The sequence below is a fragment of the Suncus etruscus genome, chromosome 9, assembly GCF_024139225.1.
Source record: "Suncus etruscus isolate mSunEtr1 chromosome 9, mSunEtr1.pri.cur, whole genome shotgun sequence".
NCBI lineage: Eukaryota > Metazoa > Chordata > Mammalia > Eulipotyphla > Soricidae > Suncus > Suncus etruscus.
The window spans coordinates 116,055,047-116,081,555 of record NC_064856.1 but is presented as its reverse complement, the minus strand read 5'-3'; the positions used below and the strand labels follow the sequence as shown (position 1 = coordinate 116,081,555).

Below are 26,509 nucleotides of genomic sequence, written 5' to 3'. Positions count from 1 at the left end.
GATTAATCTTGAGAGAAACAATTTTTTGTAATCTGCTCAAGAAGATGTCCAATTCATTTTTGGCAGCTGTTGTTAAATTTCTCGGGCTATCTAAAGCAGGGTCACCCTCCAACGTTTTAAACAGATTAGATAACTCTGCATTTGGGATTCCTAGTGCAGGGCGGAGCCAATTTACGTCACCTAAAAGTCTCTGAAAATCATTAAGCGTTCTGAGGTTTTCTTTTTTGATAGAAAATTTTTGTGGACGTATAGACGTCCGGTCCAAAATAAAACCCAAATATTGATACGGTGGCATTATCTGTATTTTTTTCTAAAGCTATTTTCAGTCCTGATGTTTGTAAACAGTCAGTAACATAAGAGTATAATTCCTGTAAATCTGTTTCATTGTTCATTGTGAGCAAGATATCATCTGTATAATGAAATATCATGGCTTGAGGAAATTTTTCACGAGCAGGGCTCAAAACCTTATCTACAAAAAACTGACACATGGTTGGGGAATTCAGCATGCCTTGGGGGAGAACAGTCCATTGGAAACGTCTGCAGGGATGGGTATTATTGAGAGAAGAAACTGAGAATGCAAAATGTTTTTTATCATCTGGGTGGATAGGAATATGGTAGAAGCAGTCTTTCAGATCAATTATAGTTAGTGGCCATTCCTTTGGAATAACTACAGGTGATGGTAAACCAGTCTGCACTTTGCCCATAGGTATCATGGATAAATTTATAGCTCTAATCCATCAAAAGTCTCCATTTACCGGATTTCTTTTTTATAGTGAATATAGGTGAATTCCATTGAGAAAAAGATGGTTCAATATGTCCTAAACTTAGTTGTTCCTCCACTAATTCTGTCAGCACCTTTAACTTATCAGTTTTAAGGGGTCACTGACCTGTCCAAATTGGTTCATCAGATTTCCATTTTATTTTTATTGGTGCTGGTGTTTTTATGGTAGTGGCCCCTTGTAAAAATTTTGGGTTTTTAAATCAAAAGAAGGTTCGGACTCTTCTGGAGCTAATGGGATGTGGAATTCTGCTTTCCACTGTTTGTGTAGGTCACGGCCCCACAGGGATGATGAAAATGGGCCCGCGTGAGGTCTGATTATTGCTTTTTGATTTTTCTGGGCCATAAAATAGCGTAGTCCTCATACTCAACAGACAGGCGCTCAGGCCTCCTATTCCTTCTAGGGAATATGGGATTTCCTGAAGAGGCCAATTTTCTGGCCATTCTTTATCAGAAATTACGGTAACCTGAGCACCCGTATCTATCATTCCATCAAAGGGTTGCCCTTCCAAGTGAAGTTTGATCATTGGGTGTTCATCTTTACATTTAGTAACCAGAGCCATGATTAGGTTTTGAGCAGCACCCGGATCTGTGCTTCCAAAACCTCCAATTCTAGTCTTATCTGAAGTCCCAAATTTGACATAATTCACTATTACTATCTGGGCAATCGTTTCTCCTTTTTTAAAGGTCCATGTAACTGGTACAGTAATAACTACAATGATTTCTCCCATAGAATCTGAGTCAATGACACCAGTGATTACTGATATACCCTTTATGTTGAGGGAACTTCTGCCAAGAATCAAACCCATAGTATCTGGGCGTGGCGGGCCTACAATGCCAGTTTCTAACATGTAAGGGCATGCTCCTGGGTAAATTGTAATGTCCTCTAGGCATAATATGTCTAATCCGGCACTCCCTGAAGTGGAGTGGATTAATTCTCTTATCGTGATGAATTTTCTTGGGCTGGGCTTGGAAGGATTATTGTCTGTGAACTTTGACCCTGATTTGGAAGGGCCTGGGGGGAGGCCCTGTGGGCGTTTCCCTGCATCTTGTATGTGTGTTCTTGAGGAGCTGAATTTATAAGGAGACGACAATTTCTTTTGATATGTCCCTGTTTTCCACAATGGTAGCAGGCGATTTGCCTCCTGGGAACTGTGTTGAAACCTCTACTTAGGTTATTATTAATGAGGTTTCTGGATCTGCAATCTTTCGCCCTTTGGCGACCCCTTTTGCATTTTGGGCAAAGACCTGGTTTCCGGAAAGTGTTCTGTCCCCGAGGGGAGTAAGGCATTGTTCCCTTGGTAACTGGGGAGGTTTGTACTGAGTCTAAGTGGGGTGGGGGTTGGGGTTCCCCATAGACATTCCGGCAGGCATAAAGGTAATCATTCACATCTGCCTTTTCATTTAATGTATTCAATACTAATCTACAGGCTGAATTTGCATTATGATAGGCCAAAGATTTTACTAGGAAGTTTCTCATCTCCTCATCTTCCACGTGTAACTTCAGAGCATCTTTAATCTTACCTACAAACTCTGCAAATGACTCATAAGGGCCTTGGGTAATTTTTAAAAAGTTTCCTCTACCAATGCTGTTAGAATCAATTTTTTCCCATGATGACAATGCAATATCCCTAATTAAATTTAAGATTTCCTTAGGTAAAGCTGCTTGTGTCTGAATATTTGCAAATTGATTTTCTGCCATCAATAATTCATACGATAGAGTAACACCTGCCACTTGCTTTTTCGTACCATCCGGGCTATATAATTTAGCTTTTACCCCTTCTGAATAGTACATTTCCCATTCAGTTCACTGTTTAGATGACAGGCATATTTCAGTGATTCTTTTAAAATCATACAAAGTCCAAGATGAGTTATGACTCCAAAGTCTTAATAACTCCACACTGTATGGTGATTTTGGCCCATGCTCTTTACATGCTCTTTTAAACCAATCTAATTCTTCCACCTGATAGGGTACATAGTTAGAAACATTTACCCGGTCTATAGGGGATGAGGCCGGATTAGCAAAATTACTCTGAATAGAGCTCTGAGACCGAGCATGTGGTTCATCGTCTGAATCTGCACTGCTGTGCAATTCAATTTTGTGAATAGAACGAGGCCTCACTTGTGGAGTTAACACTGGAGGTTGATTATTGCCTGAGTCACTACTAGAATCAGGCTTAACATGTTGAGTTGTTTTTTTTCCAGCAAAAATTTCTATATTGTTGATGGTGGGGCTGGATTCGTCAGCCCACACCTTGGTCTGAGTTTTCATCAGATAGATTTCCTTATTATCTATACTGGTTTTAGCCTCACCATTTCTACACTTTCTATTTCCTAAATACCGGCCAATAACTATGCTCACAATAATAACGTTAGTCAACACAGAAATTCCACAAACTATGATGGCTGGAGACACTGCAGTTTTCATTTGAAATATAGACCACAACCATCCAACTGCAGTGATTGTCCTTAGATCAAAACCAATTAGTTCTAAACAAAATGGAATAATCCACTTGTATACTAGAGCACCAATGCGTAAGACAAAGGGTGGCAAAATCCACATGACTAACCACAGAAACCATTTGATGGTCAGCATAGGAAATTTCCAATGAAGTATTTCACTTACAGTTATTGAGGGTCCAGGTTCAGGCTGTGCGGGCGCCATTATGTAGCAAGCCAGCCCCTGAAGAGGTTGACTGATGGTGGGATGGAGGATGAGGCCTTTTTCTTCCAGCTCGGAGCACGCACCTGCCACCCTGTCTAGCCCACGGTTCTGAGGTGAAACGGTGTGTAAACAGCTTGCAGACAGTCAGGCTCGTGGAAATATTCGCTTTATTCGGAGGACAAAACTGAAGTCCAAAGACTCAGCTTCAGTTCCAGCAAAAAAGCCCCGGCCTTCCACAGACCCTTGTTTTTATCCCCCAGAGTCAGGTACCACCCAATGGTGGGATCAGATACCAACCAATGGTGGAAGCAGATACCAACCAATGGTGGAAGCAGAATCAGGTCCTACCCTAGGGTGGGGGCAGAATGCCAGGTCACACCCTAGGGTAGGGCACAATCACCAATCAGTTTAGGGTGAGTAACATAGTAATCCCCCAAAATATTTACATACACAACACTATCCATGTTGCTACAAATTGCATGATTGTATCATTTCTTACTGCTATGCAGTGTTCCATGTGTACCACCTCTTCATGATCCACTTATCTGTGGAGATAGAGGCTGGGAAATAAGGGGATTACTGCAATTGACTTTGAATATAAAAGAAAATCTCTGTTTAAAGATTTGTGTTCCCTGCTGTTACAAGTGCAGGGTGAGCTAAGGAGAAAGTCATCCAGGTCAAACAACCTGTCTAGGCTAAGAGTGTCATAGCATTGCAACTGCTATCTTTACATACTTTCTGATTTAATGATGCCATGGGCATTGTAACCTCTCTCTTTGCATACCATCCAAATCAATGATGCCATATACCTGTGACTGTTGTCTTCACATACCATCAGGTCGCTCTAATCCCTAAGCTGTTATTACCCGCATTCTGTTTCCCGCCTAAAGTTTGCCCTTAAAAGCCTTATCCCTACCTTCAATAAATGAAGTCTATTGCTCTGACAAGGATTCCCTGCGAGTTGTCTATGGCTCACAGTCTTCCCTCCTTTCCCAATTCCGGCCTCAAAGGCTACGGGCTGGAAGAGACCCATACTCACCCTTGCATTGGCCTCATTGGGGGACCCTGCACTGGAGCATGTTAGTTGGACATCTAGGTTGATTCCAAATCTTGGCTACTGTGCTGAGTGCTGCAATGAATAGTGATGTGCATACATATTTTTGGATGAATGTCTTTTTATCTTGGAGTCGATACTCAAGAGTGCAATTACTGGATCATTTGGCAACTCAATTCTGAGTTTACTGAGAGCACTCCATACTGTTTTCCATAAGGGTTGGATCAGGCAGCATTCCCACCAGGGGATGAGTGTTCCTTTCTTGATGCATCCCAGCCAACAGAAATTGGTTCCGTTGTTTTTGATGTGTGCCTTCCTCATTGATGTAAGGTGGTACTTTATTGTTGTCTTGATTTGGATTTTCCTAATGATGAGTGGTGATGAACATGTTTTCATAGGTTTATTGGCCATCTCTTGGTCTTCCTCAGAGAAATGTCTATTTATTACTTCTCCCCATTTTTCTATGACTTTATTAGGTTTTGTGGACCTAACTTTACTGGGAGCTCTGTATATCCTAGATATCAACCCTTTATCTGATATGTTGAGTGCAAACATTTTTCCCATTCTGTTAGCTGTCTTCCGCACAATGAAATTTGTCCCAAAAAAGGAATAAAAATTTTATTCCTCAGTAAATCATGAGTCTGGATTTTATGTTTGGGACTAAGTTGGTGTTCAAGAAATCTGGGGTCCCTCTTGCTTGAATCTGTGATACCGTATGCAAAAAAAAAGTGCCTTATATACTATCTCTCAAGTATGAGTTTGATTTTTACAAAATAAATCATGTTTATTATATAGGCTTCAATAGCATTAGCAGTGCCGGATGTTTAACAGTAACAACGTTCCCTTGTGCCTTTAAATAACCCATAATAGGGAGCCAGAGTGATAGTACAATGGATAGAGAATTTACCTTGCAGGGGCCAACTCGAGTTTGGTCCACCCTCCCTGTTAGAGTCTGACCAAATGGCTTCATGACCAATGAAATACCAAGAACTCACAAGCTCAGGCAAGCAGACTTTATTTCTGACTCACCAGGGTCATCTCCTTAGAGATCGACCACCCCCAAACTTTCAAACAGGTTTTTATACTTTTCAGATCATTCCACTACATTTTATGTCAGTTACAGAAAACTACAAAGGGTGATATTTCAACATTCCACAGGTCTACATAAATTCTAATACACACCATATGGTCCCCTTCCCTGGCGCCCCTTATCTCAGTTCACCTCCTGGTGAAATTTTGGAGATGTCACTGGCTGCATAGAGAAGTGTTTACAGTTTGCCTGCCAGAAGCTAAGAATAAAGGGGATGTGGAGGTGCCTGCAGAATCAAAGAGTGGCAGGACAATGTCAGGTGCCTTTAGCACCAGGGACCCTAGGAATGGTAATTAATTGCTTTCTTACTAAGCTGCAGGAGTCCTCGGGGCCAAAGGTGCCTGGGGCAGTGAATCTTAGAAAGCAGAAGCTAACAGCTTAGTTATATCTAATATTACTTGTTAAAACAATATAACTACTAAAAAGAACTTCAGTCCTTCATATAAGACTACTTATACAAGTTTTCTTCACTCCTCAGTCCTCCCTCCCCCCATCACCCCACATCCCATAGGGTTCCTCGAGACTGCCACAAGTAACTTTTGCATGAAGAGCCAGGAATAACTCCTCAATGCCACCACAGTGGCCCCCAAACAAAAAATAAATAAATAAATAACTCACAACAGTTTTTCTCTGATGGGGCACAGGAGAGCCTGACAGTCTTTATTAGCATTCTAAAGGCTAATATTTTCAGCAGGTGTTATTGAGTCTCTTTACACTTAGCCTGCCTCTGAATTGCATCTTTCGATTTTCCAGTTGTTTGCTTATGTCTCAGAAAATCCCTGGTGGGGCCGGGCGGCGGTGCTGGAGGTAAGGTGCCTGCCTTGCCTGCGCTAGCCTAGGACGGACCACGGTTCGATCCCCCGGCGTCCCATATGGTCCCCCAAGAAGCCAGGAGCAACTTCTGAGCGCATAGCCAGGAGTAACCCCTGAGCGTCACAGGGTGTGGCCCAAAAACCAAAAAAAAAAAAAAAAATCCCTGGTAAGGTCATGTATAAATTCCTTTAAATTCAGTCTCTGCATCAATCTTCTCCTAAGCTCACAATGCTGACAGATGGGCATATGCTAAAAAACACGAGGCAAGGTGTAACTCCACCCTGGATTTAGGTGTACCTACCTGAGACCCTCCCATTCCGGGGAGTGGTCTTGAGAGGTTATATAAGGCCTTTGACCCAGGGGATTAGGCCTTTTGCCCTTTTGATCTTTGGCCAGCATGGAGGTCAAAGGGAAGATGGCTGACAGGAGTTAAGATGCAGGGCTAGCTAAGAATGGCTGTGCTTAAAAGGTTATGATAGAGGCCACACATGTGGTGGATAGGGTATGAATAAAGTTGATGCTTCCTGATGCCTGTCTCTGGATGAGTGATTCCGCTGTTCACCTAAACCTGGGACCCGCCAGCTGAATGGGGATTGCGGAGCCACGTGGCCTGGGATGGCAGAGAAAAATCCCTCCATCCATCCACCTCCATCCAGGCCCATCATTAATTATTTAATGCAACAGCAAGGCAGTTTACTTTTTTGTGTTCTCCCACTCTTGCCATGGGCTGCTTGGGGCTAGGCAGGAGCAGTTGGACTCAGGAACAGCTGACTCAGGAACAGCATTGGGGGCCTTGAGGAGAGTGGGCACATGAGTGTGCGAATAGTGACTAGACCAAGAGAAGAGTTTGGATCTAGCTAGTTCATTCACTCAAAGAAAAGGGTTTTTAAATATTTACTTTTAGCAAGTCATTCTGAGTTGGCAAGGAAGAAGGGGTTATCAAAAGTTTATGTACAAGAAAACAGGTGGCTTCTGTGAGGTGTAGATAATCATTAATCTATAGAATATATAATCTATAGAATTCATTGGCATCCTCTTTAATACAATGATTACAATACTTCTTGATCTTTTACCACTTAGTTATGGCCTAGGATTTAACAATAACATAATTTCCCAAAGTCTCCTAAATCTGCTGAATCAGCTTAGTAGCTTGAATGCCCAGTTCCTGTTTTCCAGAGGATCGTTTGTTTTGCTGTTTACTGCATACCTTTGTTTAGATGCAAAGATCATCTTTAAAACCAAGTGGCCATGGCTCAGGGCTGGATGCTCTGGTTCTTCAGTAATTTTCACATTCTTCTTTTTGGTTTTGGGGCCACACCCAGTGGGGCTCAGGATTACTCCTGGCTCAGGTGCTCAGCAGAAATCGCACCTGGCAGGCATGGGGGACCATATGGGATGCCAGGGAATTCAAACCACGGTCCCTCAGCATGCAAGGCAAATGCCCTATCTCCATGCTATTCCTCCAACCCAATTTTCACATTCTTATCTCCTACAGCTTTCCTATACTGATCAGGATGGCCTGGAATAACCAGGTCTCAGCACATGTACTTGGTCACTAGAAAACAGTTTTGATTTACAGAAGTCTTGGTGGTCTTTGGAGGGACTCAAAAGAGATGTCCTTAGGATGCTAGTAAAACTATGTCTCAAATGAGAGGGGCGAATTTATGCCATGACCTCTATCAATATTCCCATTACCCTGAGCATCTCATGGCAATTGTGGGTACAGGCAACCAAAGGCTTTTTTTGGGGGGCCTAGTGTTCTCCCTTAGCTATGGCTAGGGTTCCTTATACAGAGGTCGTGACAGCCACTCATCTGATCTTGGGCACTTGGGTTGTTTCCAAATTGTGGCTGTTGTAAATAGTGTTTACCAAGTGTGATCAGTCAGCACACAGCCAGAGTAAACATGAGCACAGCTTGGTGGGGACCCCAATAGCATAAAAAAAAATTAAAAAGTACAAATAAAATCACTGATGCTTCAGATGCCTTTAGTGGGACCTTTTCAAAAATTGTTTTGTGTAGGGGCCACACATGGCAATGTAAAGGGGTTGCTCCTGGCTCTGAACTCTGGAATTACTCCTGGCTGCCTCAAGGACTCCGGGATTGAACTTGCGCTGGCCTTGTGCAATGCATGAGCACTCCCTTTGTCCCATGGTCTAGCACTAGTGAGGTATTTTAATTGGCAAATATGGGTGCTGTCTTTCAGATCTGTGGGCCCTCCAGCTGGCCTTCACACCTGTGCTCAATGGCTCCGAACTGAGCTCTCATCAAGGCCCCAAGTTGAGTGTGTTTTGTGTTTCTCTGAAACGGAACCTTCCATTTCTGCCTAAGAACAGATTCGCACCAGTTGATTCAAGTCCAGAAGAAAAAAATCACCTTCCAGCCCAGGAATCGGCTGCTGAGTAGCTGAGCCTGGCCCTTTAAGACTCGGCAGGACTCGCTTGACGTCACGCAGTCCGCCATTTTTCTTTGTCTGGTCCCAGGCTCGCGCGCCCAGAACTCCAGTCTCTGGAGGGACGAGTGTCTCTCCGCCTTCGTCGAAGCCGCTCCGAGCGCCCGGAGCTGCGGGGGCTCGCCGAGGTGAGCGGTCGCCCCGGGACCCGCAGGTCTGAGCCTCTCCCCTGCGTGCTCTCGTCCCGCCCCGGGCATCGTGGGGTTTTTCTGTCGTCACGCCGAGGGGCCACTACAGCAGGCTCAGGGCCGACGCCTGCATCTGCGCTCGGAGCTCACTCGCTGGGGGCCCGGGAGACCGCGTCGGTGCCTGGGGTGGCCACAGGTCCCCGTGCGAGGCGAGTGTCCACCCGCTCTACTCGTCCTGCGTCAAGCCCAGTCACACCACTCGGAGAAGCCTGTTGGGGGCAGAAGCCGTCCCCCCGTAGCCTTGTCCCCTCCCCTCGAGGCCTCTTGATTGTCGAAAGTAGATTTGATTTAGCCTAGAAGCTCCAAGGCCAGACCAGGTGACAGCTCGGTCCTTAGGAAATGCGGTGGCAATGAGGACAGTTCTGCCGGACCACAGCCTGTTTGGGCGCTTTCCGCGTGCTCCCTCACAAAGGAGCGGAGGCTGGATCCCGGGTTCAGATGCGCTGACCAGGTCAGGATCAAGCAAGACCCAGCAGGAAGGAGCCGGGCTGTGCCCTGTCCACCATCTCTGAGTTCACCCTGGTCCCTGGAGGGCTCGCCCCGGGCCATTTCCCCAGGGGCCTGGCAGGAGGGCAGCAGAGGGTTTGCCCCCCCCCCCCCTGAGTCCCTGTGGCAGAGCCAGTGCAGGGGACACTGATGTGGAGGGCTTCTTCCCCAGACTCAGCCCCTGTCCTGGGCTCCCAGAGGCTATGTGGGGTCCATGAAGGATGCCCCATTTTGGGTCCTAGCTGGTGTCGTAGGGTGCAGCCCATCAGGTTTTTTCGGCCGCAGTACAGCACTTTCTGTCAGGGCCTGTTTGTGCTCATCTTGGTTGCTCATGGCTGTGACTTTTCTTCAGGACTTTCTGCAATGGGACTTGCTGCTGCTCTTTGGGAGTAGTCCAAGCTGGAGAAGATGGGGCCACACCTTCAGATAGCATGTCCTCAGGTAAGGGGTCAGTGGAGGCACTGAGGAGGACAGGGATAGGTGGACAGGAGTGCAGTCTCCTAGGACCTGTGAGGCCCAGAGGTGTTTCACTAAGAGATCTGGAGGCTTGTGCAGCTGCCCACCACTCCTCTAGGGAGGCTGGTCTCTGCAGTTTGAGGCCATTTTGTCCACATTTGTTGTCTTGTGTTCTTTGGGGAGCCAAGTCAGGTAGTGCTCAGGCCTTCCTCCACACTCTTGTGTTCTTGGGTCACGCCTAGCAGGCCTAAGAGCTCCTGGGTGCCAGGTCGCAGGGTGGAGCTCCAGGTAATATGGACCCGGATGTTGGTGAGGAAGGAGATCTTGATCCAGGAATTGCTGCCATGAAGCATCATTCCAGTCTCACCTGAGGAAAAGCTCTTTGGTTTATTTCTAGTTTATAGCACCACACCTGAAAGGGAATTCTTCTGGCTCTGCACTCTTATCATACCTTCTGGGGCTGAAGGATCATAAGGGCTGTCATGGACTCACTCTGTGACAGACCCTTCCAAATTAAGCGTGTAGCAAATTGTCTTATTGGTCCAGCACAATGTTCTTTTGTATTTTGTTGCTGCTTCCAGATGCCACACGGATACCCTCACCCCTGTCGCCTTTTGGTTTTGACTCAGGACATTTTATGTGGGTCTGGCGCACTCTCTTCAAGGTCCTTAACTCTGGGCTCCTGGTGAAGAAGCTTCTGCCTAACCTGAAAAAGAGCAGAAAGGTCCATTCCTGCATGTGCATTTAACTCTTGAGTCTTGTTTGGTTTCAGTTTTGGGTGTGCTGTCTATTTGTTTGATATTGAATTTTTGCTACATTAGTGGTGCTCAGGGATTTTTCTTGACACTATATAGAGGATATGCACCAGGCAACCTTAGGGGATACTAGCCTGTGTCTGGGATTGACATTGTGTTGGCCTTGTGTGCCCCCTCACTGGCACTATTGCTTAGATGCCAGGACATGCAGTTCATTGCTTTTGTCCTTCACTCTGCAAAGTCAGACTCCTCCCTGCAAAAGGCTCTTTCTGGAAGACATAGTTGCTGGTAGTTGGGTTATTTTTACCTGCACCAGGAGGAATTTGTTTGAGAGCGAACCATGAGTGTCAATAAGCCCAAACACAGGTTTGATTCCCTCACTAGATCCTGAATTTATCTTTCCCCACTTGTATCTTGGGCATAGATGGGCTGTGGAGGTAGAAGGGTCTAGTGTTTGTTTAGCATTTTGGTCCATACCCAAAAATGCTTTTTCAGCTCTTTGTGACTCTGTAGTCAGGTGTTTCACCCACCAGTGCTCAGTGAAGCTAGTGCAGGGATTGGTCCTGAGTGTATGCAAAATAACACGTCTAAGAAACTTCTGAAATACTGTCTACCTATCATGTTGGCTGATCTGACTTGATTCCTGGGAACCATTCCCTCTGGGTGCCATGGAGAGGGGTACTTGGAGGGTGGGTGATCATAAGAGCAGAGGGTAAAGGATCTGATTCCCTTTAAAATCCTGGTCATTCCTGTTTTTTTCCCAGTGCCTTGGGTTAGCCTTGACTCTACATCTTTCTTTGTGTCTTCAGGACTTGGTGACCTTCCCTGACGTGGCTGTGAGCTTCTCTCCAGAGGAGTGGCCATGTCTAGATGGCTCTCAGAGGAATCTCTACAGAGATGTGATGCTGGAGACATACGAGCACCTGCAAGCAGTAGGTGAGAGCTTTCCTGGATCTGCTACTATGTGCTATATCCTGGGAAGGATCAGTGCTTGGATCAGACAAGGATCTGGGCTCAAGAGGGGACAAGATTCTGCTGACTGCAGGATCAAGCTTCTCTCTATTGTTCTCACCCCAGTGCTAAGTTCACACCTGTGTAAGAAAATCTGACCCTGAGATCAAAGGAGAGCATCAGGCTCAAGAGGGATTAGTTGAGGGCATCATCTTGAAAGGCCCTAGCTTCCTGTACCCATCAGGGAGGGCAGTGGACTGATGACATTGAGGAACAGAGAGCTCTTGGTTGCCTATTCATGAGACTCAGGGAAATGGGGAAACTAATGGCGGATGTAGCTTAGTATTATGTGAGACATTTGAGGCATAACTTCACTAGCATCCTAAGGACTTTTCTTTGAGTCTCTCTTAAAGACCACTCATATTTCTATAAAGCTACCTTGCCACGAGCAGTTGTGTATACTCAAGCAATTCTTTATTATTCTTACACAAAACTAGCTTTGCTGTTAGTCTAAGTACAGTCATATTAAGGGTTACTATTTCATGCCTCAGCTCAGAATATATGACATGGAGCAAGGTCAAAACTATAGCCAGCCAGTCTCTGGGAACTGATCTTGCTGGAGGAACACAGATGCTGAAAGTTATGCCATGCCCTGGAATGGTAATAAGAAACATACAGCTTGCCCTGCACATTTGCATAGGTACAGTGAGAGATCTAATGGTTATGTTTGCAATTGTGATGCCTTAAGAAATTTTGGGTAAGTCTTCTGTTTTAGCCTAGAGAGAAGAGATGCAGCATCACTTCTGAGTGTCTGAATGTCTGATCCCATTCGCGGACTTCATGACATACCTTCCTGAGCAGTGATCCCAAGAATTCGCTTAATCTATGAACTAAGCAGGCCTTGACACCCCAGTCCTGACATTGTTTCTTAGATTAGTCCAACTTTATGTTTTTAAATGTTTTTCCTTTGATCAGAGGAATCATACATTGTGTCAGTTTTTAGCCATATCTGGTATGGCATGTTCCATACCTACCAGAATATCACTCCAGCCTCCTCTTTTTAAGACACCTTATGGCTTGGGTGGTACTTGGTTTTACACTTGGTTCTTCACTCAATGTTCACTTCCTGAGGGACTTGAAGCTACAGAGCGTGCCAAGATCAAACACAGACTGACCATGTACAAGGCCAGTACAGTTCTGTTGTTCCCATCTCTCCCCACTGTATTATCTGCCATGTCAATTAGACTCTTTCATTTCAACCTGTGCAATAAGCAGTGCAGTATGGAGATCAGAGATTCTTCATCTTTTCTGTGATTTGGCCACGTTCTCTAAGGACCTAGTCTCAGTCAGGCATGTGCTGCTGTCCTCTTCCTTGTAGCTAATTCAAGATTCGTCCTTCTATGGCAGGGTATTATGGGGTGAAGCCTTTGCTGATCTCCTGGTTGGAAGCAGGAGACCTGGGGAGGCTGCGGAGAGTCATGTTTACAGGTGAGTGTGGGAAAAGCTCCCTGGGCTCAGGGCATGGGGCTCCCAGATCAGGGTTGCAGGGCCTGCTCCCATTCACTGCTCTTGAGGCTAGTCCCAGAATTATCTGGAGCTTTAATTTCCTGCCTGCTCTTTCTGATTCCTTTTCTGGGTGGTTAGAACAGATCCTGAGATCCTAAGCATTCATGACCCTTCTGTGCTCAGCATGTCTGCACAGTCCCATGTTGGGTTGCTTCGGGCCCCTCTATTCTTTTTCTTTACTCTGGCCTTTACTTTGGATCATTATGGCATTTTGAGATCCCCAAATAAGTGATTTTCTTTCTTTTGATTTTGAGGTACACTCAGTGATGGTACATAGTGGTACTCATGGCCCCGTGCTTCAGGAATCCCTTCTAGTGGGCTCAGGGGACATTATGAGATGTTGGAAATTGAACTCGGGTGAGCCACTTGCAAGGCAAACACAATCCCTGCTGTGCTTTACTGTTTTGACTTTTTTTTTTTTTTTTTTTTTTGGTTTTTTGGTCACACCCAGTGGCGCTCAGTGGTTACTCCTGGCTCTGAGCTCAGAAGTTGCTCCTGGCAGGCACAGGGGACCATATGGGATGCCATGATTCAAACCTCCATTTGTTCGAATCAGCTGCGTACAAGGCAAACACCCTATAGCTCTGGCCCCCAGAATTACTTCTTGTGTGTGGTTTTAAACCATTGCTAAGAGAGCTCAGCACAAAACTAAATTTTAGGTGAATTTTGCCAAACCTCTCATCTTCATCCTCCCAAGTTCTTGCCTTTTCAGCTGATTTAGTTATGAAAATAAGGCACATTTCACTCCATCCATGTTGTCGCATTCAACCAGATTTCATTCAACCTTTTATCTTAATTTCTTTTTTTTTTTTTTTGGGCCACACCCGTTTGACGCTCAGGGGTTACTCCTGGCTATGTGCTCAAAAATCATTCCTGGCTTGGGGGACCATATGGGACACGGGGGGATTGAACCGCAGTCCGTCCTACGCTAACGTTTACCAAGGCAGACACCTTACCTTTAGCACCACCTTCCCGGCCCCTTATTTTAATTTTTTTACTTAAAATCATGGTTATAGAAATGTTCATAATTGGGTTTCAGTCAGAATTTACACCGCCCTCCACCAGTGCAACTTTCCTGCCACCAATGGCCCCTATTTCCCTCCAGACCTCTCTGCCTGTCTCTGGAACAGCAATTCTGCTTCTCTCACCATTCTTAATAGCAAGGTATAGATCATGGGTTACTAATCCAGCCCTCCTGTCTTTGGTCTCTGTGATATATCACATAGATGAATGAGCCTATTTTATGTCTATCCCTCTCCCTCTGATTCATAATATAAGCATAATACTCTCTATGTCCATCCATGTATAAGCATATTTAATGAGTTGATTTCTCCTAACAGCTGCAAAGTATTCATTTATATAGATGTCCACTATTTCTGTAGCCATTCATCTGTTGTCAGGCACTTAGGTATTTTCCAAATTCTTGTTATGGTAATAGTGCTGCTATGAACATAGGAGTGTGGAGGGCATATTTGTACTATGTTTTTGTGTTCCTAGGAACTATTCCTCGGAGTGGTATTGCAGGATCACATGGAAGCTCAATTTCCACTTTTGAGGCATATCCATATTGTTTTACAGAAAAGCAGGATTAGATGACATTCCCACAAGTAGTGAATGAGAATTTCTTTCTCCCCACATCTAAGCGAGCTTCGGTTGTTCGTACTGGTTCTCAGAGGTTACTTGAAATAAAGTGCTTGTGAATGACTCCCAGTGATGCTGAGAGATCATGCATGCAGTACTGGGGATCTAACCTGTTTGCAGAGTTGGCTCTTCCACTCGTTTGTTTGTTTGTTTTTTGGGGCCACATCTCTCAGGGTTACTCCTGGCTATGCCCTCAGAAATTGCTCCTGGTTTGGGGAACCCTATGGAACACTGGGGGATCAAACCAGGGTCTGTCCTAGTTTAGCCACATGCAAGGCAAATGCCCTACATTTTGCCACTGCACCAGCCCCATCTTCCATCCATTTTTTTTTATTGTGGTTGGGGTTACTAGGTCACATCCAGCACAGGACCACACAATATTTGGGGATCAAAACTATGGCCTTGCCACTTTAATCATGAATCTGCCCCTGAATATGACTTTTGGATTTGTACTCAGGGATCATTCCTGGCAGTGCTTGGGGTACCATATATACAGTGTCAAGGATTGAATTGAGATTGGCTATAAGCCAGGCATGCACCGTAAAACTTGCACTTTGTCTCTAGCTCCTCAATATGACATTTTTGATAGCATGATTCAAATTTAAATTGATTCATGCATAATTGATCTAACCATAACCCTATTCTGCATCCATTAGTTCTACTCCAAGCTAAGTCTTCTTAACAAATATGTTTTTGGGGGTCACATCTGGCTGCGCTCAGTGGTTACTCCTGGCTCTATACTCAGAAATCGCTCCTGGAAGGCTCAGGGGACCATATGGGATGCTGGGATTTGAACCACTGTCCTTCTGCATGCAAGGCAAATGCCCTACCTCCATGCTATCTCTCTGATCCCTCTTCTTGACAATATTAATACCTTTTCCTCTTTGGAAGTCACTGGGGATGATTTGACCTCATAAAATCAATTAGCACTACATCTCAGAAGTAAAATATTTTTAGAAACCACATCATAAAATAATATGACTTTAGGATTCTATGTGTAGAAAGGTCACTTAAAACCTTATGTCAGGGCCTGGAGAGATAGCACAGCGGCGTTTGCCTTGCAAACAGCCGATCCAGGACCAAAGGTGGTTGGTGCTGTGGACTGGACCTTTTATCCTGATAAGATAAAAAGTTCTTAAGCAGAACTTAGTGGGTTCTTTTTTCCCTCTGGGAATCAAGCGGGAGCACGAAGTGGCGAATGTGAAATATGAATTATGAAATATGAAATAAATGAGACCACACAGAATTACATGGTGAAAACAAGAGGTGAGGCCAGAGAGAGAGGCCAGAGGCTTTATTGGACCTTAAGTAGACGGATATTTGGGGCGTAGCCAGGGAGAAAGGAAAAGGGGATAAACCAATGAGATCAGAGCTAGAATTAGCATGTGAAGAGACAGGTAAAAAGAAAGCAGATACCTTTAAGAAAATGGGGGAGACAGAGAGATCACAAAGGAGCTCAGCAGGATACTTTTGGTGGGCTTTTTCCCTACTGTATTTTCTTTGTTAGAAATACTGAGGCCTGATTTCTAATAATGGTTAAAAATAAAGAGAGAGATAGTCACAGCCACGTTTAGAATTATAGCCAAACAATCCACACAAAGGGTCAACTGATTTGACTACTCTAAGCGGGCCTTTTTGGCAAATAATTCTTTTTCAGGAGTGCACTACACCTAAGAAGGTTAAAAAACACTTCTGCTGTGTGCCCTTCCTGAGTGGTGTGTAACAATAGACCGTTTTTTTTTTTGTTTGTTTTTTTTTACATATTGGCATCTGGCGGCAATTTTAGGCTTTTTTTTGGCTGTGAGCTTAGAGTAGCCTTTTTGCACGCTTAGAGGACCAAATAGGAGTTTGAATTACTGTTTTGCATGCAAGGCAAATGCCTTACATATGCTATTTTTTTGGCTATGAGTTTAATTAGAAAGAAAAGAAATAAACAGTACCGAAAGAGCCAAAAATTATTAATTTGATTTTAGCAAGGTGGGATTAGGAGCTATGATACACTTAGCTAAATAGGGTATAAAGTATATACTATTTTATGAAAATTAAAATATAGGTTGGTTACTGTAACAATATAAAAATAGAGAATGTATACTGGCACTGAGGAATAAAAAACAAATAAGTAAGGTACTATAAGTGAGAGAATTGTAAGGAGAAGAAAAATTGAGTAATACTACATTATTAAGAAAAGTTAGAAATAAAGAAGCATAGAAAAGTTGGAAATTAGAGGAGAATTTAAGCAATAGTAAAACATAGCATATATGAACAAATTTTGCTGGGAAATAGTTGGAAGGGGAATTGCTGGTTTGCTGATTATAACCAGAAGCACATATACAAAAAATTTTGTTACAAATTACAGTGATAATAAAAGTATGTTTTGTTGCTGCTTTTAAGAAGGTAGGCTAAACAGGAAACATATACTTAGAACAATAAAAGGTGGTATTTTGTTTAAGAGTTTGTAAGTGTAGTTTTTAAATTTTTAAGAGTTTTTAATTTTAGTTTTTATTAATTTGCGGGTGTGACGTTATTTGTTTTTAGGCAGTTTTTAGGGGTTGCCAGTGATGGAGTTTTTGTAGAAGTTATAGAACTGGGGTTAACAGGGAGTTGAGGAGGTGAAGTTGGCAGGGGGGTTTTGTTTTTGAGCCTGTTAGTTTTTGCAGAGGGAGGCTGATTTTTTAGGCAGACAGTGTTTAGCGTTAGTAGTTTTTGTGGATTTTTTTTGAAGAAACTGGAAAACTTAAGTGAAAAATTAGTAGGAGCATGGTAATTGTTTTACTTTGACTGAGTTTTAGAGAAAACTTTTTAGGCCTGTAGTGAAATTAAATAGCTTTTAATTATGTTTAGGGAGAGCTATATGCTTTCCTTTTGGATTTTATGTTGTAGAAGTTGTATAAAACAAAGGTTGTTAGGAGAAGAAGGTGAGGGCAGAGAAACTGCATTATTTGTTTTTAGGATGGTAAAGGAGCTGTATTTTTTGCCTATAAGAAAGGAAGAAGGAAAAAAAAAAAAAGAAAGGAAGAAGGAAAGATTTTTGTTACTTTGATTGCAAGGGAATGCAATTGACTGGTATGATTTTGCAGTTTTAATTTCTGGAAAAGATTAAATTGATTAGTGGGATTTGAGCAGATTAGATTTAAAACTCTAATATTGCCTTAGAGTTGCACATGTTTTTGTTTTTGTGGGAAGATAGAAGTTAATTTGCAATGAAAATACAAAAATTAAGTAAAAGCAATTACAATATTAATTAGTACAGACTGGTTATAAAGCAAGGTAAATTATGTATGGTTATAATACTTAAATGCATATTTATAAGCAAGTAAATAAGGTAGTGGTGGTAGGTATATTTAGAGGCTAGAAATATAAGGAAAATAAAAAAAGCAAAACTTTTAACATAATAGCAATAAGATTATAAAGTAATGATTTTATACTTAAAAAAGAGAAAATGTTTGTTAAGAAAACCACATAATTGACCTGATTATATTGTATACATATTAAAATAAAAGAGAACAAATTTATAGAAAGAATAGAGAGAGGGAAAAAATTTTTAGTTATGTAAATGAAAAGTTATGTAGCAAGCAAGATGTAAAAATTAATGTTGTTTTTTAAAAAATGCATATAAAACAAATACAGAAAGTAGTTGCCAGATACATGTTAACTAAAAATTTTAATTTTAGATAGCTGAAATTAAAATTATATTTTTAAACATATATATTTGTAAGATTGGAGAAAAAAATTATTTTGGGAGACAGCCATTTGAAGGCTGTCTGCAAATGTGGACTGCAGAGAAGGCATTTCTGTTTATACATATGCAAATTAAGGTAGCCATTGAGTATAAGCAAAAGATAAATTTGAAAATTTTAAGAGGCTGAAAGCACAAAGCAACAAATAAATTTTAAAAATTGCAATTAGTAATTTAAGTTACAATAAGTTATATAGCTTCGATTTTATGAGCACTTGTAACATGAGGTTGAAAACATGCTTAATTATTAGAATTTTACTGTATAAAGCATTAGATTAGTGTTTTGAAAATAATTTGGCACTAATAGACTGACAAATGAAATGGCCTGATTAATTAATTAGCTTTAATGCAGTAGCTACTAGAATTAAAGTTTTAGAGTTTTGGGGATAAGTTATTTTTTACCAAATAAGGTACTAAAATTTTGTTGAAAATTTGAGGGCATTTTTTGAAGGTGAATTACACCTCAACTAGATTAAGACCAGTGCTGACAGGTGGTATATGCCAGTTATTTAAATTAACATTTGAAAACTTATATTAAGGCTTAAAGATGGAAATGATGAAAATTGCCCTTATTTATGAAAAATATAATAATATAGGTAAATAAAATGCTAGATGTTTATTAAAGACAATTAAAAATTAGTTTTTAGATGTATTATCATTTTAGATAACAATAAAGAATTAACACAATTAGATACCAGTTTTAATATTATTTTGACCAATGATAATATCACACAGTAATAAAATTATGTGACCAAGAAAAAAAATATTACTTAAAATTAAGTTGTAAAAAATATGCATACATGAAATTAGCAATATTATTTAAAAATGGTTAAATTTTAATTAACTGCAACATTATTAGACAATTTTGATTTATTAAAAACTTTAATAGAGAGAAATTTGGAAACCTTGAGAAATTCAGACCTTATTTTGTTGACCAATGGGCTTTGTGGGGTGGTGATTCCTTTCCCCTCAGGAAACCTAGAAGCGGCTTGGATTTAAAGCGCAAACACTTTTTTTTTTTTTTTTTTTTTTTTTTGCTTTTTTTTGAGGCGAGGTTTGACCTAGGAAAAGGCTGTTTTTTTAAAATTGCACATTTGTAATATGCTTAGTTATATTAAAGAAGCACTCACTGTTTTAGACACACGATTTTAAACACACAATTTCAGCATACACTCAGACAAACTTTTAAATTTACACAGCACATAAATTGACAAACAATATAAAGATGAGTTGCAGATAAAAGATGAGATGAGAAAAATTGTGAGAAATTTTTGGACGTTTCCAAATTATCCCCGCCAGATTTTTGCTGGCTATTATTAGAAAAAAATTGTTTTAGGAAAAGGCCTTTTTAGAAGAAATAGAAGAGTTGACTTTTAGTTAAAAGGCAGTTTATTGAAGAGAAATAGAAAAAATTAAGTGCATTTGTTTATTTTTATAAATTTTTAGTTGGTAAATTTTTACTTTTGTTGCATTAGATATGACCTGTAATCTTTACGGATACACACATATTTATTATTTTTAAAGAAAACATTTGAGCAGAGACTTATAGAAAAATTTTACTCATTATATATGCAAAAATGTTATTAATTATGATTTTTAGACACAGTTTTAAGCACATTTTTTCCCATATAGTATACAATAAGTGAGGTAGAATATAGGGCTGGAAATTTTGTTTTGCTTACACCATTATTTCAAGTTAGGATAACAGCACTTTTTAGAACATTTTTAGGCAATTTTAGACCCCTTAAAGGGAATGGAACATGTTCCACCGCCCAAGAGTGGGACCAGTTCTTTCCAGCGATGCAGGAAAAGTTTGCACCGGTATTCACGTAGCCTAGTATATTTTTATTCTGAATTTTTATAGATAAAGGTTGCCCGGAGGCAATGCTTTCAAACATTACGGGAGAACAGGACTTAGTAGCATGAAGAGATGCAGCATACGGACTGTTTAGTTTTAAAAATTTTTTTAACTTTTTGCACAGGAGAAACAGCAGCCAAAGCCAATTTTGATTTATTTATTTATTTATTTATTTATTTATTTTTGGTTTTTGGGCCACACCCGTTTGACGCTCAGGGGTTACTCCTGGCTATGCGCTCAGAAATCGCCCCTGGCTTGGGGGGGACCATATGGGACGCCGGGGGATCGAACCGTGGTCCGTCCTACGCTAGCGCTTGCAAGGCAGACACCTTACCTCCAGCGCCACCTTCCCGGCCCCCAATTTTGATTTATTTTTAAAAGCTTTCTTTTCCAGTTGTAAGTTTGATTTACAATTAGGCCAATTTTTAAATCCTTTTACAGAATTGATAGTTTTAGAAGGCTCCTGACTTTTTAATTTTGCCTTTTGAGTTACAGATTTAAATTTTGATTTATCACCTGTAAGATTACAAATTTTTGTACCTATAGAAGAAGAGATTAGTGGCTGATGGGCATTAGTAAGTTCCGGAATGTACTGGTTTATGCTGCAACCTAGGAAAACCAGTGACTAAATGTTACATAGCAACCTGAATAAAAATATTGCAATTGTTGTTAAATTAATGTAAACTTGTACCTTAAATTAATATGAAAATACTGTTACTTACTTGTTTTTAACCTGGTGCTGTCCAGGGAGTTCTAGGCACTCCGGCGAGTTTCTTCTTTGTGCACCTATTAAGAGAGAAATAGGGGGAAAAAAAGGATATAAAAAAGAAAGAGCCAGCTTGCTTGACTCCGAAAGCCCCACGTTGGGCGCCAACTGCTGCGGACCTTTTATCCTGATAAGATAAAAAGTTCTTAAGCAGAACTTAGTGGGTTCTTTTTTCCCACTGGGAATCAAGTGGAAGCACAAAGTGGCAAATATGAATTATGAAATATGAAATAAATGAGACCACACAGAATTACATGGTGAAAACAAGAGGTGAAGCCAGAGAGAGAGGCCAGAGGCTTTATTGGGCCTTAAATAGACGGATATTTGGGGCGTAGCCAGGGAGAAAGGAAAAGGGGATAAACCAATGAGATCAGAGCTAGAATTAGCATGTGAAGAGACAGGTAAAAAGAAAGCAGATACCTTTAAGGAAATGGGGGGAGACAGAGAGATCACAAAGGAGCTCAGCAGGATACTTTTGGTGGGCTTTTTCCCTACTGTATTTTCTTTGTTAGAAATACTGAGGCCTGATTTCTAATAATGGTTAAAAATAAAGAGAGAGATAGTCACAGCCACGTTTAGAATTATAGCCTAACTATTCACGCAAAGGGTTAACTGATTTGACTACTCTAAGCGGGCCTTTTTGGCAAATAATTCTTTTTCAGGAGTGCACTATACCTAAGAAGGTTAAAAAACACTTCTGCTGTGTGCCCTTCCTGAGTGGGGTGTAACAGGTAGGTTTGAATCCCAGTGTCCCATATGGTACCCCGTGCCTGCCAGGAGCTATTTCTGAGCAGACAGCCAGAAGTATCCCCTGAGCACCACTGGGTGTGGCCCAAAAACCAAAAACAAAAAAACAACAAAAAAAAACCTTATGTCAAGTTCCAGGATAGAGGTTGCAGCATCAGTACAGTGGGTAGGATGTATGCCTTTCATAAACTATCCCAGGTTCAATATTCAGCACCCCATATGATCTTCTGTCTTAGGCCAGTCAGGAGTACTTGCTTAATGCAAAAATAAAAGTAACCCCTCAGCATTGTGAGGTTAGGGCAAGACAGAAACAAAGAAAAGTTTCTGGATATGTACTTTCTAAATTTTGCAAGATTGAGTGATTTCAGATGGAATGTCAACACTGCTTAGGTCCCAAAGGTATAGTACAGAAGTCCATACAGTGTCCTAAGTCTGCCAGGAGTGATCCTAGAACACAGAGCCACACACCTCCAGATGTGGCCCCCAAATCCAACCAAACAAAAACACCCATGAGATTATTTAGGAGTATGAAGGTTTTATCCTTTATCAACAAAATTAGAAAAGCTAGAACAGACTTTAGCAGGATATAGGACTATGGTCCAGACAACCTTGTCAACATCTGCTCTTACCCAAAGCTTCCTCTTTCAGCAGAACCAAAGCCAGAAATCCATCCATGTCCCTTCTGTTCTCTGGCCTTCTCCATTCAGAACTTGCTCAATCATCACATAAAATGTAGTCATCGCTCTTGGATCCTCCCAGGAACATCTGCAAGAAAGCACCCTCAAAAAGAGAATTCCTGTCCACATGATCAGAGCCATTGGCAGCAACCTTCAGTTCCACATAATGACAAGCCAACGAATGACATACTTGAGAGTCAAAAGCCCAAAGAAATCTCCATACCATTGGCTAAGAAAATAAGGCATAGAAGAATTTCAACAGCCTTTTCTAGACTATTTCACAGTCAAATAGGGAACTGTAATAAGCATGAGATGCCAATGGAGGAAGAAACTAACACAGGCCAGAAAGAAAACCCAAAAGACACAGGTGGAATAGTTGCAGGAATAGAAATGCCAAGACCTTTAAGAACAAAGTATGTAAGGACTGGTCAAGGCTTCAGTGACATATCAAATCTCATCACACACCATAGGACTCACAGAGGGGAAAATTGCCATGTTTGCAAGGAGTGTGGGCGAGGCTTCAGTCTGAGGTCACATCTCATTACACACCAGAGGATACACACAGTTGAGAAACCCTATACTTGCAGAGACTGTGGGCGAGGCTTCAGTCGGAGGTCACATCTCATCACACACCGGAGGACACACACAGGAGAGAAGCCCCATGTTTGCCAGGTATGTGGGAGGGGCTTCATTCAGAAGTCTAATCTCTCCACACACCAGAGGACACACACAGGGGAGAAGCCCCATGTTTGCATGGAGTGTGGCCGATGCTTCAGTCATAGGTCAAGTCTCATCACACACCAGAGGACTCACACAGGGGAAAAGCCTTTTGTTTGCACTGAGTGTGGCCAGTGTTTCAGTCATAGGACAGGCCTCATCACACACCAGAGGACACACACAGGGGAGAAGCCCCATGTTTGCAAGGAGTGTTGGCGAGGCTTCAGAGAAAGGTCAGATCTCATCAGACACCTTAGGATACACACAGGGGAGAAGCCCCATGTTTGCCAGGAATGTGGGCGAGGCTTCAGTCAGAGGTCAAGTCTCACCACACACCAGAGGACACATACAGGGGAGAAGGGCCATGTTTGCCAGGAATGTGGGCGAGGCTTCAGTGTTAGGTCACAACTCACCATACACCAGAGGACACACACAGGGGAGAAGCCCCATGTTTGCCGGGAATGTGGGCGAGGCTTCAGTCAGAGGGCAAGTCTCATCAGACACCAGAGGACACACACTGGTTAGACGCACTATGTTTGAAACAGCAGTAATCAATTAGCAGTAAATAAAGTCTCAGCATCTGTTGAGAACAAATGTAGCCACCCCAAACTGCGTAATCAAGCAGATTACATTGCTAGCAATGTGTACTGTCTTCTAACTCCTTCCATATTTTATCTGTGAACTAATCAACTTTGTCTTCATATAGTTCTGATCTCTAATATTTCCTTCCTCCTTTTAAGTGGTGAAGAATAAAATGGACAGAAAACTATTACCCAATTCTAAACAAAATTGATCCCTGATAAAGTATCTATTTGAGATCATTCAGGTTCTTAATTCCTAGGCCAAGGGAGAGAGATTTAAAATGAAGTCATGGTGGGCCCTGAGAGATAGCACAGCGGCGTTTGCCTTGCAAGCAGCCAATCCAGGACCAAAGGTGGTTGGTTTGAATCCCGGTGTCCCATATGGTCCCCCGTGCCTGTCAGGAGCTATTTCTGAGCAGACAGCCAGGAGTAACCCCTGAGCACCGCTGGGTGTGACCCAAAAAACAAAAACAAAAAGTCATGGAAGGAAACATCAAGATCTGGGAAGTAAGACCTTTTCTGTATGTATTTGATTGTGTTGATCTTTGAGGTCAGTCCTGGGACTTCTCAGAGCTGACTTCTGGTTTTGTGCTCAGTTTAAATCTATTGGACCAAATGGGGTGCTGGATATCAAACCCTGGTCAACCATGTGCAAAGCATTTATCTGCCCACTGAATCATTACTCCAGTACCAAAATTGCATTTCTATAAAAAGCATTAGTTGGGGCCAGAGCAGTGGCACAAACAGTAAGGTATCTGCCTTGCCCACACTAGCCTAGAACAGACTGCGGTTCAATCTCCCAGTGTCCCATATGACCCCCAAGTGAGGCGCGATTTCTGAGTGCATAGCCAGGAGTAACCCCTGAGTGTCAATGCATGTGGCCCCAAAACTGAAAAATAAAAAGGCAATAGTTTTTATGTTGGATGCTTCTAGAAGTTGGTATGTCAACCAACTTCTCTTTGAGAAGAGAAGAGCAAACAACTTCCTGGGCAGCCCCACTCAGTGGAAATACTTTAGACTTGCCATATTTTGTGACTTAAACTGTGTTGTCTTGGGACTGGAGGAGGCAATAGGGCACTATTGCACTACCGAAAAGTAGTGGGAGGGGAATCACAATCTTCCAAATGAGTGTCACATCTTTGTCCCACCAAAAGTGACCCTGCATGGTTGAGCAATTGCTCAGAAATAGGAGCAGAGTGCCTACCCTTCCCTCCATATCTGCAGTAAAAATCACTGCTGATGTGGCCACAGTCCTCCTGGTGTCCCCAAATTTACATCCTGCAACCGCAGCCTCTTTGGAAATAGGGAGTGTGTGATCCTAAGCTGAGTCTTAAAAGGGTATTTTGCGGCCCGGAGTAATAGCACAGCGGTGTTTGCCTTGCAAGCAGCCGATCCAGGACCAAAGGTGGTTGGTTTGAATCCCGGTGTCCCATATGGTCCCCCATGCCTGCCAGGAGCTGTTTCTGAGCAGACAGCCAGGAGTAACCCCTGAGCACCACCGGGTGTGACCCCCCCCCCAAAAAAAAGGGTATTTTGGCTTCAACCTTCCTCTCCAGAATACTAATCACTTCACCGCTCATGTTGAGTGGCTGTGGTCCTTATCTCTGCCAGAGGAAACTCAGGGGGAGGCATTCCTGCATTCATTAGGTTTCAAGATTTTCTATCTTCTAAAATATAGAAAGACCTTCACCAAGACCTCAGTCCTGTTCTAGGCCACCTGTGAGCATCCACAGCCACTGGTGACTTCAGTGCCTACACCAAATATTTCCAGAGGGGCAAGACTAGGTCCATGGCAAATAGGAAGCAGGAGTTGAGGTAAGAGGGGCAAACCCAAATTCTCCATTTCATTAATTCAGCCACTTGTTCATGGCAACTGCCACAGCAGCCAAGGCCAGATCCTCATACTTAGGAAAGGGCATTGCCAGCTTTCTTTGGACCATAGGTGGGCAGGTAAGGATTACCAAACTCCAAGAACAGCAGAGCTGTTCACAGTGGTGGTGGGATGAGCATCAAGCCGGAGCAGATCAGACAAGAGAGTATATGTTGCTCCAACTCAGTACATTTGTCTTCAAACCCACATTTCAGCACTGTTTGAATAAAAGATTTATCCCCTGTCTGACCTATATCTGAACAAACTTATAAAAGTGTCTTCAAGGAGAAGTACTACCTAATGATGCTGTCTCTAAAGATAGCCTGAGGTCCTGGAGAGAGCTCAAGTAGAAGAGCACATTTCTTGAATGTGTGAGGTCTAGTGATCCATCACTGGCAATTCATGTCTCCCAACACGGCTAAGAGTGGCCCCATGTCCCTTGAGTATTGTTTGTCATGGTTCCTAAAATCTTGAAAACCAAATGTAAGGGCCTGGAGAAATAGCAGAGAAACTTTGAGCACCTTCCTTGCAAGTTGATGGTCATAGATTTATCTCTAGTGTCCCATTTTCACAAACACAATACTGTCAGTCTGCTCTTCTTTACTTTTTGTTACAACAAAAAGTGCTTAGGGCTTTTTATTTTTTTTTAACGTTATATTGATCA

The 26,509-nt window shown here is 42.3% G+C and overlaps 1 protein-coding gene across 1 annotated transcript; it reads left to right on the top strand.

Moving 5' to 3' along the window:
* Positions 1-10,273: 10,273 nt before the first annotated feature.
* LOC126018845 (histone-lysine N-methyltransferase PRDM9-like) lies at positions 10,274-23,997 on the top strand. Its single transcript, XM_049780939.1, has 5 exons — positions 10,274-10,289; positions 10,562-10,704; positions 11,545-11,671; positions 13,094-13,174; positions 22,652-23,997. Exons 1-5 carry the CDS (start codon positions 10,274-10,276, stop codon positions 23,917-23,919), a joined length of 1,635 nt encoding a protein of 544 aa, XP_049636896.1. The 3' UTR covers positions 23,920-23,997.
* The last annotated feature ends 2,512 nt before the right edge of the window (positions 23,998-26,509 follow it).